The sequence below is a fragment of the Trichomonas vaginalis genome, chromosome II (genome assembly GCF_026262505.1).
Source record: "Trichomonas vaginalis G3 chromosome II, whole genome shotgun sequence".
NCBI classification, from domain to species: domain Eukaryota; phylum Parabasalia; order Trichomonadida; family Trichomonadidae; genus Trichomonas; species Trichomonas vaginalis.
This window is the reverse complement of record NC_067204.1, coordinates 6,006,739-6,024,725: the sequence shown is the minus strand read 5'-3', so window position 1 is coordinate 6,024,725 and position 17,987 is coordinate 6,006,739. Positions and strand designations below refer to the sequence as shown.

Genomic DNA, 17,987 nt, shown 5'->3' with positions numbered 1-17,987 from the left:
CTTTTGAGATTTCTTCATAATTTTAATCAAAATTTTTTCAATTAAGCTTTCCAGAAGTTTTAATGTAATTTTTGTAATAAATGATTGATAACTATTTTAATTTTGACTTCATATATGATGTATCTGTTTTGTGAAAAATAAACGTAAAATTCGTTGATAATTTTATTTTAATGACTCAACCTATAAACATACACATTACAGTTCAAGGAACTATAGACAAATGCGTTACAAGCGCATCATGCGACATGTACGTCAAATTCGGTTTCGTTTCAGGCCAAGATTGGGAAGCATATGCAGGTAGTAAAGCAGGTATATCATATACAACACATGTCAACTCTAAACATGAAGCTGTGTTCAATTACCCTGTTGGAATTTCTCTAAAAACACAGACACCATACGGATGGCCTCAAATTGTATTAGCCGTCTATGGATTAAATAGTTTTGGCAATGATAAAATAGTTGGATATGGAGCTATTCACTTACCATTAAAACAAGGAACTCACAAATTAAAGGTTCCATTATTTGCCCCACAAGCAGAATCGTTTTTCCAAAAAATATCTGCATATTTTACAGGCTTATATCCAGAGCTTATTGAAACTAATTTAGTTGCTCAAGGACCAAATAGAGAAGTAATGAAAACACATTCTAGCGGTTATGTTGAATTAACACTTAACATGGTTACTAACGAATTTGAGCAATTCCAGCTCAAGGCATAATTGCTATTTATTATATTGTACGATGATGTTTTTGTTATTTACTGATTATATTCATTTATATTACTAGTGTTATTTTTATTTCTATAAACTGTATTAATGTTTGATTCAAATCACATCTTTTAATCTAGTGATAAGTCAAAAAACAATTTTTTATTCTTTAAATTCTACTGATTTATCTATCCTGAATGGATAAGTCTGATTGTAATTTTGGATTTATAAATTGGACGATAGCTATCATGTTATTACTTCGATCATTTTGAAGAAAAAGAATTATTCTTAATTTAAAGGAATGATATAATTAATATTATCACATTACTCGCCATTATCGGCAAGTTTATTTTGTAACCTCTCCATTTTAAGTCTATCAAGCATAGCTTGAGATAATTTTCTAGCAAGAACACGATTGTACTTCCTAATTTGTCCAATTCTATGAGCTTCGACTGGATTTTTTTGAACCTGTTTACCTTTTGATGATTCAAAGCTCAGTGGAAGTCCCATTGCTAAAATTTCTTCATCTGTTATCTCGTTTGGTTCTGTTTTTTCTGTATGTCTTGGACGTTTGTGACGATCAATATCGTCTTCTTTATCATGACGTTTTGTTTTATATGAATTATGTCCATGTGATTCTTTTCCAGCACCCATTCAGTAAAAATGAAGAATTTTCAATATAGAATATTTATATTTCCGGGTATTTTACAATACCTTATAGAAGCTTGCTATTTTTATAAAGATTTCAGAAAATTTTCAATATCAAAGCTTAGGCAAATTATTTGATGTTATGGATATAGGATAATTTATCTGAAGTAAAATTGTTTTTATAGATTAGTTATAACAAGATTTTTAGTAAAAGATTTTATATTTAACCAATACGATATAATTTAAAATAAATACATGCCATATATTGATTTACTCTGTCGCAGTCATGGGTCTTGTTGGTGGAGCGCTGTTTCTTGGGCGGTATGGGTTATTTTCAATAAGCCATTTTGCAAGTTCGCGGATTGGATCTTCTGGTTTGTTCTTGCAAACAATTGTGAGTCCCTTCAAGAGAGTTGGATATACTCTCTCTTGGATTTTAACGACTTCAGGAGGAAGGTTCTCAGTCATTTTTGTTTCTAACGTATATTTGTCACATTTCTAAATAATGTAATTATAATCATTATTATTGTTATCGAATTTAAATATATATCGCATGTACTTTGAAAATAAATAGAAAATGGTTCGCAAAACCACAAAAACTGAATTTGAAATCTTGGAATTAAATTAAAAGATGGCATCTGTGTATGTGTTTGTTATGTGTACTGGTATCATACTTTTGGATTATTAAGAATAATATATAAATGCATTATTTAACAATTTTTGCATCAAGTTTCGGGAAATAAATTTATATTATAGAGAAAAGTTCCATCACATTACTTATATGACAATAAGTTTGGATCGTTTCAACTAGGACTAGTCTCATTTGAAAAGGATTTAAAATAATAATTTTTTGAATTTGGTATCACATGTATTAATGCATAATTAAAGATTAATTAAATAGTAGTGTGATATTACTGTGATATAAAAAACTATAAAATTAAATGTAATAAAAATAATAATTTAATTTTACACATTAAAGTGATAGATGCATCTAACGAAATCAATCAATGTTGGGATGTCATTCTTATGGATCATTTCTCTAATTGATCCAACGCCAAGAACAGGAAGAGAAATCTCAACAGAAGGAATTCCGACTTTTGCAGTCAAATCAACGGCCAAAGAGTCATTCTTGGAAGTAGATATGTTCTTATTAATAATCTTATCTGCCTTAGAAGCAATATTAAGGAGTTTAGCGATGCCAGATACGATAGATGCAGTATTCATGTCTCCGCTCCAGTTGTACATGATTCCCTTGCCAAGACCGATCGTGTTCGAACCATCTGTGTCCTTCGAAAAGTTCGGATGAACACCAGGAAGGCCAGAAACAGTGACAAGAAAAGAAATTTGATAAAAAGAGGGGGGAACACCAATTCTCTTGAGGGTGGATGAAAGGAAATCTGACTTAAATGAGGATTCCTCGAGTAAAGTGAATACTTTCATACCTTTTGAAGGAGATTCGGAAGAAATGAAGCCTTGGAATGCAGAATATGCTGTTCCTGGACCGACAATGCCTTGTCCAACAACAAACTCCTCTTCTATGCCGACTTTTTCTGGTCTTTCGTAATCTGAAAGGTAAACATCGAATGATTGAATATTTTCGGGGTTTGTATTGCATAATTGTGCGATAAATGCCATGAGAACTGGAGATTGTTCTGTGTTCTTCCTTGATTTGCCCTTAGAAAGAGCTACAATCGGGAAGAAATGTTGATTTAATTTAAATACTGGTTTAACGCCACTTCCTGATGCTAAATGGATAGCCAATGATGGTATAACAGCTACAGGAACATCAGACTTGAAATTCTTTGTTAATAATTTTCCTTCTTCATCTTTAATTTGAGCTTGGCCAGCAATTCTTAAATCTCTATCTGTCCATGAGAACCAGAGGCCATTTCCAACTGGATCTGTGCGTAATTGCTCACACAAAGCGCTTTGACGATAAGAATTTTGGGAAACTTTAAAGCAAGGATAATCTGATTTAGCGAGAACGATTGTTGCTTTGGATAAATCATTCTTGTCGACAGCTATTAAATTGCCAAAACCTCTTTTGACGTAGAATTTATTTGGAATTTCTCCCCATGAAGAAGTTTCTTCAAGTTCTGTGTAGCCGCTTTTCTTAAGAATGTTAATAATATTTTCTCTGCAATGAAGTGATGTCGGAGAGTCGTAAACAAAGTTCATAAATTGATTTGCTTTTTCATTGATGGTAGGATCTTCTATTCCTTTAGCAGGTGCTTTGTTTTGAGCTTGATTTGTAGGCTGGTTTGTTTCTGTTGTTTCTGGAATTGTTTCACTCATAAACTGTCACTTTTTTGAAAGAAATGAATTCATTTTCAAGGTATCAAACTTATATTTAGCAAAAATGAAATTAAAATAGATTATTTTATGTTAAATCTTTCATTATGCAGTCTAATTTTAATAAAGGTAGTCCCATAAAAAGTGACACCCTTCTTCTTTTTTCCTAGAGTTACTGTTCGCTTCTTTTCTGCTCGTTATGGCAGCGATGAAAGAAACGATTGGTGGAGCCTAATTTATTACTCCAATTAGCAACTATCCTATATAGTATACTTAGTTGTATTGTCAGTTATTCTCCAGCATTATGCAATTTAAAATCAACTTCGTTAATTTTAATTATATTGCAACAGTACTCCTACATAGAGATGACATTAAGATTGCACCTGCCAAAGCCCCATATTAAAAAACGAAATTTTGCATCTCGAAAATGCAACGACAGAATTCCTCGTAATTTTGAGTTCTTACGTCCCTTATGATACATATTCAAATAACTTGAATATAGAAAAAGTTACTAAAATTTGAGAAAATTATTGCAATAAGAAAAAAAAAAGTCGGCTTTTATATATAAATTACTTATAAATTACGATTATCTCTATAATTAGTGCACAGTACCACATATAATCGTTTGAAATTTCTGATTTCATTTTTATACATATTGATTGGAATAGTCATAACTCAAATCTAGGCGATAGTTACTACATTTATGCGAATGCAGTACGTTTCCATTCATCTATTTACTTGTTGTTGTTGAAATAAAAACTTTATTATTTTATCATCTTAAATAAAGAATTTTGTTATAGAAATAATATTTTCAACAACAATCATGGCATTACATCAACTATAGAATGAGTTTTTATCAAATACCCTCTATTTCCAGGAATTACCGTTTAAGGTTATTTTTTGCATCAAAAAAATTCAATTTTAGCATGATTGAAGTATTATTTTTAAAAAATAACAATAAAATATTAATTTATACAACAGTGTTATATATCCCTTACATTTTTGTGGCAAATGGAGAGGGTAATGGCGTCGAAATTGCATAATTTCAAATCTCCTTATCTCAACGAATACAAGAGGGATGTGACTGAAATTAGGCTATTTTAATAGGTATGAGGTATCAAACATTTTCACTGATGAAAAATTGAAAAAGCTGATTTCAGCAGTAGTATATGCGGACGGGTTTAGTGACTTTTTTTGTTACATCTATATATAGACGATGCATTAAAATATATTTATTTATAAATCATTAAAAAATTAACATTAATTTTAAAATAATTTATTTTTTTATCTTTTATAAAAGAAGCTATATATAGATGATGTCAGATATTCCGCGATTAATTAAACATTGTTTAAATCCTGAATGGGTTAAACTTCAATTTAAAAATGAAGATTGTGAATTATTAAATGAATATGAAAGCCAAAATAAGCTAATGAGGTATAAATATAATGATAAAGAATATTTAATTTCATGGAATCAATGGAGTCATAATCAAAGACCTCATAAACGAGAAGAAGAAATTGAAAATAATGAAATGGAAATCATTGATGACATTAAAGAGGATGGAATTCCTAAATTTTGTAGAAAAACCTTTAGAACTAAGTTAGGAGCATATAAACGTAGAGTATTAAATCCTGAATATCTTAAACATCAATTTAAAAAGGAAGACTGTGAATTATTAAACGCTAATGAATATGAAAATGCTAAATCAAAACTGAGATATAAATATATTGGAAGTGATGAAAGGTGTAAAGATAAAGATAAAGTTTATTCAGTTTCATATAATAACTGGCACACGTTAGGGATAAGAAAACATTTAGGAGATTATGGTAAATGTTCTGAATTCTTTAAATCTAGTATGTACGAGGTCAGGTGAGTGGGGCTTCCAGGCGCGTTGCGCCCTCTAGCCCCGGAGAAACTAGAGGAGGAATGATACAAAGACCAGATGAAAAAAATAAAAATATTATAATAAAATTAAATTTTTAGTCTTAAATTGTTTTTTTTATTCGGTATATTCTGAATCTTGAATGTCTTGGAAATTTTCTTCTTCTTCGCTCTCTGAGGTGAGGATTTCTTCGACTTCTTCTTCGCCATTGGGAGCAACAAATCCTGCGATGAAAACTTTGTATATACCTTCTTGAGGAGTCTCTATGATGAAAGTCGTATTGTTGAGGAAATGGAACTCGACATCTTGAACAAATTGGCAACTGCTGTGTGTGAATTTTGCAATTGTGAGAGGCTTTCCTTTATAGCCCTTGGGAAAGCTTGAGATAGTTACTGTTCCTCCATATGGAACTCTGGCAGGAATATCTAAAGCAACAGTTGTTATAACGTGGAAATTGTCTAAGAATTGAGGCATAGGTTCAATGCAGTATAGTCGTTTTGACTGGTTGTCTTTTGTGTAGAAATATAAATAGAATGACCTTTCACCATGTTCATTCAATTCTTCCAAATAATTGTATGAATTTGGATATAAACGGACAAATTCAGCAATTTTAACTTCTTGTAAATGCTTCTGCAAGTTCTTTGGAAACAAGTGAATGAACTGGTCAATAGCTTGCAACGCTATGAGATTGGCAGTAACGGGTAAATATGAAGCAAACATGTCAACAAGTACGTCAGGGTCTTTGATTTCGTTTTCAAGAGGCTGAATGGCATCCATGACAGCTTGAAACATCTCGTTATAATCTCGATTGTCTTCTGAACCCCACTGTTCATTTAACTTATCTAACAATTCTAACCTTTTCTTTGCGTATTTTCTACGAACTTTCTCTGAAAGAGGAGTGTCGCTATCTTGTGTGTCTTGAATTTGAGACTTAAATTGTTTGCTAAAGGCGAGATATCGTGTTTGCGACCTAGTGGTCATTGCAGAATGTGTTTCTGTATGTTCGATTGGATGTGTTTCTGTATTTTCGGGTGGTTGTGTTTCTTTATGTTCGATTGGAGTCTGATTGGTATGAACTTCTTCTGAAAATGCTTCTGTTCCGATAGTTGTTGTTGCCTGACCTGTTGGCTGAGCTGTTTCTTTGTGCAAATGCATATTGTCCAACAATTTGTTTGCAATTGTATGAGGAAGTTGCTTTGGTATTATAGGAGGTCGTAAGGGTTTTGAGAATGGTGAGACATAAGTTGTAGGAACTTTAACTGCAGAGGTAGTCGACGAATTGTTTGCGACATTTTTTCTTCCTTCCATTATGAAAAATGAACTGTTTTTTTCGGACAGTTAGTATACCTATCTTGGGTACGGCGACACTGCGTTCCACCTTACCCAAGATAACGGTTTGACAGTTTACAAAACCACTAACGTATATTTTACAACACAAACAACTTCACTAATGAAAAAATAAACGTTCACACTAACGTTCCCACTAATGTTCTCATTTACAAAAGTATTGCAGCGCTTCCCATTGCTGTGCTTCACACAATAGTTCATATTCTTCAGTATCGCTGCTGTCACTCCAATCGTCAGAGTCAAAATCACTGTCAAAATAAATGTATGTAAGTTTTGACAAAGCTAATGAAACACGCTTACCGTTTGTATCTATTGCTTTTATATATCTCCCATTATGTTTGTTGTCGTAAACGCTCAAACTAACTTTACCCTTTCTCCCTCGTATCTGATAGAATGTATTTTCACGAGGAACGAAGAACAAATTCTTGAACTCATGACCGTTGTAGTTTGTTATCTCAATAGTTTTCGTCATTTATATAAAATTAAAATAAAAAATAAAATAAAAAATAAACTTAAAATTAATGATATCACCACCCTCACACGTATGAAAACATAGCACAAAAATATATTTTAGGTGAAGTGGTGAGATCTCACCTCTTTTTTCACCTGTTTTTTCACCCTGTTGAATTCATTGCTTTATAACTCTCTTCCTTTCTCCAACTCTTCTAGCTTCTTCCTAAGTTCAGCAATGTTGTCCTCATGAAGTTTAATCTTCCTTAATATACCTTCTCTATCTAATGGTTGCTTTATCTTTCTAAACTGAACTCTACCATCCTTCATAGTATGAATGTAAAAACCTTCTGGAATAGTTCCTGATTTAATGTATTCTACCAAAAACTTTTGTTTCATTGCTTCAGTGATTTTATTTGTCATTTTACTCTAAGGTGAAGCTAGCACAGCGATAATGGATTTCATGACTTTTTAGTATTTCATGCAATCTTAACAGATAGCCTTACAAGTACTTCCAGTGTCCCTAGCTGTCCCTCCTTTTTATATAACTCCATGACATTTATAATCTCACGAAACTTAACAGGTAGCATAACAGATTAAAATCAGATGAGGTTTTGAACCAAAATTTCTAAGCAATGTTGTCAAGGATTTTTGAGGAACTAGGGACAGAGTGTGGCAAAGTCCAAGATTTAATTTATCTTCATCTGTTTCATCAGCTATCTCATCTAATATGCCAATATTTTATTCATAACTTGGCAAACTCACTAACTTCATTATGTTCATCTGCATGCTTCATCTGATAGAAAGTATGACTTTCATTAACTCTGTGAGATAATGAAAACTACTAGGGACAGAGACCATGGCAAAGTTTATGACTTTCATTATTTCCAGAACTTAATGAAAACTACTAGGGACAGAGACCATGGCAAAGTTCATGATTTAATTTATTCTCTCACTAACAACAAACACAAACTCCAACACTAACGACAAGTACTAACTTCAGCACAAATGACAAACACAAACTCCAACACTAACATCAAGTACTAACCTCAGCACAAATGACAAACACTAACAACAAACACAAACTCCAACACTAACATCAAGTACTAACCTCAGCACAAATGACAAACACTAACAACAAACACAAACTCCAACACTAACGACAAAAATAAATGTCCTCACTTCTTAACAAAGTAATATGTGCTTCTTACACCACCATAGCTCAAACGTTTCTTTTCAAACATCGATTGAAACTTATTTTGAGCCATTGGCTTTAGTCTCTTTTTCTTCAAATACGCCAAGAAATCTTCTTCACATCTTTTCACTTCATAGCCTTCTTTAAACTCCTCCTTGTTAAGTTCTATGAAATCCTTTATCATTCTTTGTTGCAATGGCTTCTTCACGAACGACATCGTGAACTATTTCATCATTGCATTCATGTATGACCTCCTCACTGTTCTCATGAACTATTTCAACACTGTTCTCATGAACGACCTCCTTACTGTCTTTCATAAGCGTTTCAAAGTCTCCTTTACTCATTACTTCAATCTCATGCTGTTCACAGTAGTACTTAAACTCACTGTATATGTCTTTGTTGTATGTTATATTGCTTCCCATGTACTCCATGAATTTTTCAAGCACTTCCTCATAATTCACTGTTTCTTTCTTTCCACGACCTTCTAATATCATACTTGCTTCGTAAATATAACTTCTTGCAGAACCGTCTCGCTTTCTACTTCTCTTCACAAATTCTCTCATCTTGCCACCAAATACATTTGAACTACATGCAAAGAATTCATTCTCCTTCGCAAATTCTTTATATCTTCTGTAGCACTCTGTACAATTCCATCCGGATACAAACTTTTCATAGAACTCCTCGTAAAACATTTGGTAAGGTGTTTTGTTCATTTCGATGAGTTCTTGTTTAGCCCTGGTGAATGGTATCTTCCTTACATCAAATTCACTTAAATCTTTCTTCATGAAGTACGTCAGTAAGTTTGAATAAAACTCTTCATTAAAGCTTTCAATGAGATTTGAGAAATATTCGTAATTTCCTTTGTATCTGCTGCTTACGTCAATGACAACAAATCTTCTGTCGTCTTTGTCAATCTTTACTGAGTTGAAGTTGTTAGATATCATGATGATATTACAAACATTCTCTATCTTTCTTACTGGCTGACACTTCTGATTTAAGTCCAACTGAGTCTCTGTTACTATTGACTTTAGTGCGTCGTGGTTCATGACCTTAGACGTATCGCATGAGCTTAGTTCATTGCATACGATGAGCTTCATGTTCTCAATAGCAGCATTGAATCTACCAACCACATTCTCTATTGCCGTTATATTATTGTTGGCGTACTTGCTAATGAGCTCGCATAGAACATTACTAAGTACATTCTTACCAGTTCCTTGCTTTCCTATTAACAAAAGTACTGTTCCAGTCTTTCCACAAGGATTTTGAACGATGTAGGCGAACCAGTTCAAAACATACTCATAAAGCTCTTCATCCTCATTACATATGACATCGTGAACATGTTTCAAATATCCTTCAATAATGCTTTCATCTACTTCATTCAGTACCTCATACTCATATCCTCTGAAATAGCTGTAAATGTCATCTCTTTCGTCAAAGAATCTCATGCCTGACTTCATAAGATAGTTCTTGTTCTGACCCGCTTCATAAATCATCAGTGCGTTCACATCCTTCTCTTCAATACGTCCTACATAAACACTCTTCATGAGCTTATTGAATTCCTTGCTATCTACTGACACAAGTGTTGTTGTGTCTCGTATTCCATCATAATCTTTCACTAGATATGTCATACGTGCTCCGTCAATAACGACAACACATCTTCTTAAGTCATTTATAACACTAGCTATGTCAATACCTCTCACTCATGTACTTATTTCTCCTCAAGTCCTTTAGTGTGAAAGTGTCTCTAAGTTCTATTTCAAGCAATTCATTTACACATCCTTTGCAATACTTCTCTATAAAATATTTCTGTCGTTCTTTACTAAGTTTCTTAACAGCTCTGAAGAACCATGTGTTTTGACTCAAACATCCTTCACAACTTCTCTCATTCATTCCTAGTTCTTTCATGTCATTATCTTCAACCTCTATGGTCTCATTGACTAAGGTCAAAGGGTTCTTAGTCATTGCTGGTCTTATCTGAAACAATGTTTGTGCAACAGGTTTAACTAGTTCAGCAACGTCCTTCCTTAATATGAATAGCTGTTTCCACTCATCTTTGCTAACAGTTCTTTCATAACCACTGACAGTAATGATTTCATTTGCTGACCTTAGACACTTATGTTCTATCATTTGTATTGCTTTTGTGTAAGGCTTTCGTGAGCATAGGTTGTATATGTCATTCCTGCAATGTTCATTCATGCCAATAGTACTAAATCCTTTCTTTGCTGTTGAGTGCATAATATCCATTAGTTCCTGTGTTCGTATTGCTGTCTCATAAAATACAACAAGACCTTTGTCATCTATGACGTACTTACCGAAAACATTGCTTATATTCTTTAACCATGAAATAACATCCTCATTCATGCTGTCAAACATGAAGTAAGGTCTTACATACTCTTCACTTATAAGATACTCCACAAAATACTTGTTAAGCTCTATGTCCTCGTGAGCGATTTCATTAGGTTTGATATTAGTTCCTTTTGTCATTGCTGTCATGTACTTCACTCTCATAGTTCCTTTCAATAGCGTAAAAATACTTCATTGTTTCATAACTGCTCTAAATTCTGTTCAAAATTCGTACAACATAACTTTTTAACATTAGTGAAAGAACATGAGCGAAACAACAACATCTAACATTACAGAAGAAGTCAATGACAATGCCGATGAAAACATTACAGAAGGAGCTAGTGAAAATATTGACGAGTTCAGTGAGGAAGAAGATATTGAGGACGTCAATGAGAACGTTAGTGGGGAACAAACTCAATGGGAAACATTGAGAAATCATGAAGATTATGAGATTTGTACGACATATCCTTTTACTATTCGTCGAAAGAAAGACAAACATATTATGAGTGAATGCTTAAATAATTATGGTTACATTATGCTTAGTTTAAACAACAAAAAGTACTTAAAGCATAGAATTATTGCAGAACAGTGGATTGAAAATCCAAACAATTTGATAGAAATAGACCATATAAATCATGATAGAACGGACAACAGAATCTCAAACCTTCGTTGGTGTTCTAGATCTGAAAACAATAGAAATAAAAGCAAGTATGGCGATATAGTTTATGAGTTCGTTGATGAAATATCTGACGAAGCTGTTGAAATAACAGATTATGGTAAGCATTCGTTTGAGTTCTACTACTATGTTGAGAATGAGGACGCATTCTATTATTATACAGGTCCTAACTATCGAAAACTTCATATAAACTTTACAAAAACAGGTGCTGCTTATGTTTGTATGATAGATACAGAAAACAAGAGTGTAATTTTATTTATAAACAAATTCAAACGCTTGTACGGCTTCATGTAGGACAAACATTATTTTTCAACACTAACGCCAACACGTAGGACAAACATTCATGACTAACATTATTGTATAAACTTCGTCGTAAATGTTTTGTCAAGACTTCATCGTAAATGTTTTGTCAAGATTTCTTCGTAAATGTTTTGTCAAGACTTTGTCATGACTTCATCGTAAATGATTTGTCAAAACTTCATCGTAAATGCTTTGTCAAACTGCATCGAAACTAAACGTAAACACTTTGTCAAGACTTCTTCGTATATGTTTTGTCAAGACTATAGATCCAAGGTGATGTGATTTTTGCATCCCTGGGATGGACGATACACCCAAAGTGTCACCTTTTTTGGGATAACATGAATTTTAAATATCATGAGAGTTCTGCAAACCATATGCACAATATCTATTCAGCCTGACTTCTTGTATATATGAGTTAGACTTCTTAAATATTGTGCTTGGGGCGATATAAGCATTTCCGAGATTACCATCGTGCTCTATAGTATGCTACTTCTCCCTGGTTCTAGCTCAGTTCCAAGGATATTGGCGTTCAAGGATTTGGCAAGGTCCTTCCGAAGTCTCTCATTCGATGAGAGATTTCGGAAGAATCTTGCCTTAAAGTACTCCAACTCTTGTTCTTTTGTTCCTAAATAGTGAGAAAAGTTATTTGACTACTTAAGGTAGAGATTATCCGAGGTCCCTCATTTGATGAGAGGCCTCGGATAATCTCTGCCTTAAAATTGTACACTTGTAGTCCATGAGAGTGTAAGTATACATTGATAGGACAGCTTTCTTCTGAAGTCTTAGATTTGATGAGAACCTCAGAAGAAAACTGTCCTATTTTATAGTAAAAGGAGTTTCAGGAGCTCCAAAGCTCCCTTTCGTAAGGATTAGGAGCTTTGGAGCTCCTGGTTCGTAGATGTGTTTCGCATCTTTCATCAGCAAAGGACATTTACCATCTGGGACTCTGTTGATGGAGACTCAGGAGCTCCAAAGCTCCCTTTAGTAAGGATTAGAAGCTTTGAAGCTCCTGGTTCGTAGACGTGTTTCGCATCTTTCATCAGAAGAGGCCCAAATGGTAAATAGCCTCTGCTGATGAGCTTCAGGAGCTCCAAGGCTCCCTCTCGTAACGATTAGGAGCTTTGTAGCTCCTGAAGATAAGGTAGGATTGCTCTGATCTCTAATCAGTAGATGCCATGCCTCATTATGAACTCTACTGACAAGAGATCAAGAGCTCCAAGGACTCCCTTTTTAGTTAGTGGCGTTCTCACCATTTAGTAGGATTGCTGATCCTACTAATGAAGTGATCACTTAGTATACGTTTTGAATAAATTGAATTTTTTTTAGAATTTAGTATTTTTTATAGACATCACATGTATATTATAAATACATAAATATATTCTTTAATTCAAAAAATTCAATTCGGTTTTGGGATGGGTATCCCAGCCCCAAGTATTCAATTTTATTCAATTTTTAAAGAATTTTGGGTTGGGATGCCCAGACCAAAACAAGCTTTATATTTTGATGTGTAGATACGTATGTGTGCATCATTGTTGTGTTATATATTATGTTTTTAATGAAAAAAAAATCTGATTCAAAAAAAATTATCACTAATTAGTTGATAATATAAAGAAAAAATAGATAAATTGTATGTTTTGAGAGTATTTATCCACATTCACTCATATGAATTTCATTAAATAGTGTCTTTTTACTCCCAAATTTATTTTGAATTATTGAAATCAAAGAAAAAAAATCAGAAAAATTTCTCGAAATTTTTATTTTCAAAAAAAATTGGATTTTATATTGAAAACTGACACTGGGAGGACGATAGGGCTGGGATTGGAGATACCCCGCTCACTTGGGAAAAATACGGATCTATAGTCAAGACTTCTTCGTAAACACTTTGTCATGACTTCTTCGTAAACACTTTGTCATGACTTCTTCGTATATGTTTTGTCATGATTTCTTCGTAAATGTTTTGTCATGATTTCATCGTAAATGTTTTGTCATGATTTCATCGTAAATGCTTTGTCATGATTTCTTCGTATATGCTTTGTCAAGATTTCATCGTATATGTTTTGTCATGATTTCATCGTAAATGTTTTGTCAAGATTTCATCGTAAATGTTTTGTCATGACTTCATCGTAAATGTTTTCAGTGTCACCACGTCACCATGTCACCAGGTTAATTAACTTCTCCTAAAATTACTGACAACATGACATTTTGACAACAGGTACGAAAGGAGGAAGGCATTTATGAATTATTTTTGAAGAACTGAAGGTGTTACCATGTTACCATGTGCTACCAGGTTAATTAACTTCTCTTAAAATTACTGACAACATGACATTTAGACAACATCAACAAAGGAATTTCATCGTAAATGCTTTGTCATGATTTCATCATATATACTTTGTCAAGATTTCTTCGTAAATGATTTGTCATGACTTCATCGTATATGTTTTGTCAAGATTTCATCGTAAATGTTTTGTCATGACTTCATCGTAAATGTTTTCAGTGTCACCACGTCACCATGTCACCAGGTTAATTAACTTCTCCTAAAATTACTGACAACATGACATTTTGACAACAGGTACGAAAGGAGGAAGGCATTTATGAATTATTTTTGAAGAACTGAAGGTGTTACCATGTTACCATGTGCTACCAGGTTAATTAACTTCTCTTAAAATTACTGACAACATGACATTTAGACAACATCAACAAAGGAATTTCATCGTAAATGTTTTGTTATGATTTCATCATATATACTTTGTCAAGATTTCTTCGTAAATGATTTGTCATGACTTCATCGTATATGTTTTGTCATGACTTCATCGTATATGTTTTGTCATGACTTCATCGTAAATGATTTGTCATGACTTCATCGTAAATGTTTTGTCAAGATTTCTTCGTAAATGTTTTGTCAAGACTTTGTCATGACTTCATCGTAAATGATTTGTCAAAACTTCATCGTAAATACTTTGTCATGATTTCATCGTAAATGTTTTGTCAAGATTTCATCGAAACTAAACATAAATACTTTGTCAAGGTTTCATCGTATATGTTTTGTCAAGATTTCTTCGTATATGCTTTGTCAAGATTTCTTCGTAAATGTTTTGTCAAGATTTCATCGTAAATGTTTTGTCAAGATTTCATCGTAAATGTTTTGTCAAGACTTTGTCAAGACTTCATCGTATATGTTTTGTCATGACTTCATCGTATATGCTTTGTCATGACTTCTTCGTAATGAGTGTAAATGACCCAAAAATAATGTTTAGGTGAAGAGGTGAGATCTCACCTGTTTTCTCACCTAATTTTTCACCCTCATGAATTTGTTAAGGTTTCATCGTAAATGTTTTGTCATGACTTCATCATATATGTTTTGTCAAAACTTCATCGTAAATGCTTCGTCAAGATTTCTTCGTATATGTTTTGTCATGATTTCATCGTATATGCTTTGTCATGACTTCTTCGTAAATGATTTGTCAAGGTTTCTTCGTAATGAGTGTAAATGACCCAAAAATAATGTTTAGGTGAAGAGGTGAGATCTCACCTGTTTTCTCACCTAATTTTTCACCCTCATGAATTTGTCAAGGTTTCATCGTATATGCTTTGTCATGACTTCTTCGTAAATGATTTGTCAAGGTTTCTTGGTATATGTTTTGTCATGACTTCATCATATATGTTTTGTCAAAACTTCATCGTATATGTTTTGTCATGACTTCATCGTATATGCTTTGTCATGACTTCGTCGTAAATGATTTGTCAAGGTTTCTTCGTAATGAGTGTAAATGACCCAAAAATAATGTTTAGGTGAAGAGGTGAGATCTCACCTGTTTTCTCACCTAATTTTTCACCCTCATGAATTTGTCAAGGTTTCATCGTATATGTTTTGTCAAAACTTCATCGTAAATGCTTCGTCAAGATTTCTTCGTATATGTTTTGTCATGACTTCATCGTATATGCTTTGTCATGACTTCGTCGTAAATGATTTGTCAAGGTTTCTTCGTAATGAGTGTAAATGACCCAAAAATAATGTTTAGGTGAAGAGGTGAGATCTCACCTGTTTTCTCACCTAATTTTTCACCCTCATGAATTTGTTAAGGTTTCATCGTATATGCTTTGTCATGACTTCTTCGTAAATGATTTGTCAAGGTTTCTTCGTAATGAGTGTAAATGACCCAAAAATAATGTTTAGGTGAAGAGGTGAGATCTCACCTGTTTTCTCACCTAATTTTTCACCCTCATGAATTTGTCAAGGTTTCATCGTATATGCTTTGTCATGACTTCTTCGTAAATGATTTGTCAAGGTTTCTTGGTATATGTTTTGTCATGACTTCATCATATATGTTTTGTCAAAACTTCATCGTAAATGCTTCGTCAAGATTTCATCGTAAATGCTTCGTCAAGATTTCTTCGTATATGTTTTGTCATGATTTCATCGTATATGCTTTGTCATGACTTCGTCGTAAATGATTTGTCAAGGTTTCTTCGTAATGAGTGTAAATGACCCAAAAATAATGTTTAGGTGAAGAGGTGAGATCTCACCTGTTTTCTCACCTAATTTTTCACCCTCATGAATTTGTCATGATTTCATCGTATATGCTTTGTCATGACTTCTTCGTAAATGATTTGTCAAGGTTTCTTCGTAATGAGTGTAAATGACCCAAAAATAATGTTTAGGTGAAGAGGTGAGATCTCACCTGTTTTCTCACCTAATTTTTCACCCTCATGAATTTGTCATGATTTCATCGTATATGCTTTGTCATGACTTCTTCGTAAATGATTTGTCAAGGTTTCTTGGTATATGTTTTGTCATGACTTCATCATATATGTTTTGTCAAAACTTCATCGTAAATGCTTCGTCAAGATTTCATCGTAAATGCTTCGTCAAGATTTCTTCGTATATGTTTTGTCATGATTTCATCGTATATGCTTTGTCATGACTTCGTCGTAAATGATTTGTCAAGGTTTCTTCGTAATGAGTGTAAATGACCCAAAAATAATGTTTAGGTGAAGAGGTGAGATCTCACCTGTTTTCTCACCTAATTTTTCACCCTCATGAATTTGTCATGATTTCATCGTATATGCTTTGTCATGACTTCTTCGTAAATGATTTGTCAAGGTTTCTTCGTAATGAGTGTAAATGACCCAAAAATAATGTTTAGGTGAAGAGGTGAGATCTCACCTGTTTTCTCACCTAATTTTTCACCCTCATGAATTTGTCATGATTTCATCGTATATGCTTTGTCATGACTTCTTCGTAAATGATTTGTCAAGGTTTCTTGGTATATGTTTTGTCATGACTTCATCGTAAATGCTTTGTTATGATTTCATCGTAAATGCTTCGTCAAGATTTCTTCGTATATGTTTTGTCATGATTTCATCGTATATGCTTTGTCATGACTTCTTCGTAAATGATTTGTCAAGGTTTCTTCGTAATGAGTGTAAATGACCCAAAAATAATGTTTAGGTGAAGAGGTGAGATCTCACCTGTTTTCTCACCTAATTTTTCACCCTCATGAATTTGTCAAGGTTTCATCGTATATGCTTTGTCATGACTTCTTGGTATATGTTTTGTCATGACTTCATCATATATGTTTTGTCAAAACTTCATCGTAAATGCTTCGTCAAGATTTCTTCGTATATGTTTTGTCATGACTTCATCGTATATGCTTTGTCAAGACTTCATCGTAAATGATTTGTTATGATTTCATCGTAATGAGTGTAAATGACCCAAAAATAATGTTTAGGTGAAGAGGTGAGATCTCACCTGTTTTCTCACCTAATTTTTTCACCCTCATGAATTTGTCAAGGTTTCATCGTATATGTTTTGTCAAAACTTCATCGTAAATGCTTCGTCAAGATTTCTTCGTATATGTTTTGTCATGATTTCATCGTATATGCTTTGTCATGACTTCGTCGTAAATGATTTGTCAAGGTTTCTTCGTAATGAGTGTAAATGACCCAAAAATAATGTTTAGGTGAAGAGGTGAGATCTCACCTGTTTTCTCACCTAATTTTTCACCCTCATGAATTTGTTAAGGTTTCATCGTATATGCTTTGTCATGACTTCTTCGTAAATGATTTGTCAAGGTTTCTTCGTAATGAGTGTAAATGACCCAAAAATAATGTTTAGGTGAAGAGGTGAGATCTCACCTGTTTTCTCACCT

The 17,987-nt window shown here is 33.3% G+C and overlaps 9 protein-coding genes across 9 annotated transcripts, besides 2 other annotated features; 2 read left to right on the top strand and 7 right to left on the bottom strand.

The window, feature by feature from the left end:
* Positions 1–164: 164 nt before the first annotated feature.
* TVAGG3_0494510 (hedgehog receptor protein) lies at positions 165–770 on the top strand (the record flags this gene model as incomplete). The annotated part of the gene is made up of 1 exon (XM_001306028.1): positions 171–716. The coding sequence occupies one exon, from the start codon at positions 171–173 to the stop codon at positions 714–716; it is 546 nt and encodes a 181-aa protein (XP_001306029.1).
* Positions 771–1,028: 258 nt separating this feature from the next.
* Positions 1,029–1,358, bottom strand: TVAGG3_0494500 (uncharacterized protein; the record flags this gene model as incomplete). The annotated part of the gene is made up of 1 exon (XM_001306027.1): positions 1,029–1,358. One exon carries the CDS (start codon positions 1,356–1,358, stop codon positions 1,029–1,031), a length of 330 nt encoding a protein of 109 aa, XP_001306028.1.
* A 180-nt stretch (positions 1,359–1,538) lies between these two features.
* On the bottom strand, positions 1,539–1,832 carry TVAGG3_0494490 (Dpy-30 motif-containing protein; the record flags this gene model as incomplete). The annotated part of the gene is made up of 1 exon (XM_001306026.1): positions 1,623–1,820. The coding sequence occupies one exon, from the start codon at positions 1,818–1,820 to the stop codon at positions 1,623–1,625; it is 198 nt and encodes a 65-aa protein (XP_001306027.1).
* Positions 1,833–2,318: 486 nt separating this feature from the next.
* Positions 2,319–3,647, bottom strand: TVAGG3_0494480 (aminopeptidase protein; the record flags this gene model as incomplete). Its single annotated transcript, XM_001306025.1, has 1 exon — positions 2,319–3,647. The coding sequence occupies one exon, from the start codon at positions 3,645–3,647 to the stop codon at positions 2,319–2,321; it is 1,329 nt and encodes a 442-aa protein (XP_001306026.1).
* Positions 3,648–5,644: 1,997 nt separating this feature from the next.
* TVAGG3_0494470 (attachment subunit-related family) lies at positions 5,645–6,835 on the bottom strand (the record flags this gene model as incomplete). The annotated part of the gene is made up of 1 exon (XM_051236333.1): positions 5,645–6,835. The coding sequence occupies one exon, from the start codon at positions 6,833–6,835 to the stop codon at positions 5,645–5,647; it is 1,191 nt and encodes a 396-aa protein (XP_051094157.1).
* Positions 6,836–7,510: 675 nt separating this feature from the next.
* Positions 7,511–7,747, bottom strand: TVAGG3_0494460 (uncharacterized protein; the record flags this gene model as incomplete). Its single annotated transcript, XM_001306024.1, has 1 exon — positions 7,511–7,747. The coding sequence occupies one exon, from the start codon at positions 7,745–7,747 to the stop codon at positions 7,511–7,513; it is 237 nt and encodes a 78-aa protein (XP_001306025.1).
* Positions 7,748–8,677: 930 nt separating this feature from the next.
* Positions 8,678–8,950, bottom strand: TVAGG3_0494450 (uncharacterized protein; the record flags this gene model as incomplete). The annotated part of the gene is made up of 1 exon (XM_051236332.1): positions 8,678–8,950. One exon carries the CDS (start codon positions 8,948–8,950, stop codon positions 8,678–8,680), a length of 273 nt encoding a protein of 90 aa, XP_051094156.1.
* Positions 8,951–8,986: 36 nt separating this feature from the next.
* Positions 8,987–10,505: a mobile genetic element.
* Positions 10,506–10,920: 415 nt separating this feature from the next.
* Positions 10,921–11,027, bottom strand: TVAGG3_0494430 (uncharacterized protein; the record flags this gene model as incomplete). Its single annotated transcript, XM_001306023.2, has 1 exon — positions 10,921–11,027. A coding segment is annotated over one exon (107 nt), but the record flags the coding sequence as incomplete, so codon positions are not given.
* A 100-nt stretch (positions 11,028–11,127) lies between these two features.
* Positions 11,128–11,832, top strand: TVAGG3_0494420 (His-Me finger endonucleases family; the record flags this gene model as incomplete). The annotated part of the gene is made up of 1 exon (XM_051236331.1): positions 11,128–11,832. One exon carries the CDS (start codon positions 11,128–11,130, stop codon positions 11,830–11,832), a length of 705 nt encoding a protein of 234 aa, XP_051094155.1.
* Positions 11,833–12,099: 267 nt separating this feature from the next.
* Positions 12,100–13,697: a mobile genetic element.
* Positions 13,698–17,987: the final 4,290 nt, after the last annotated feature.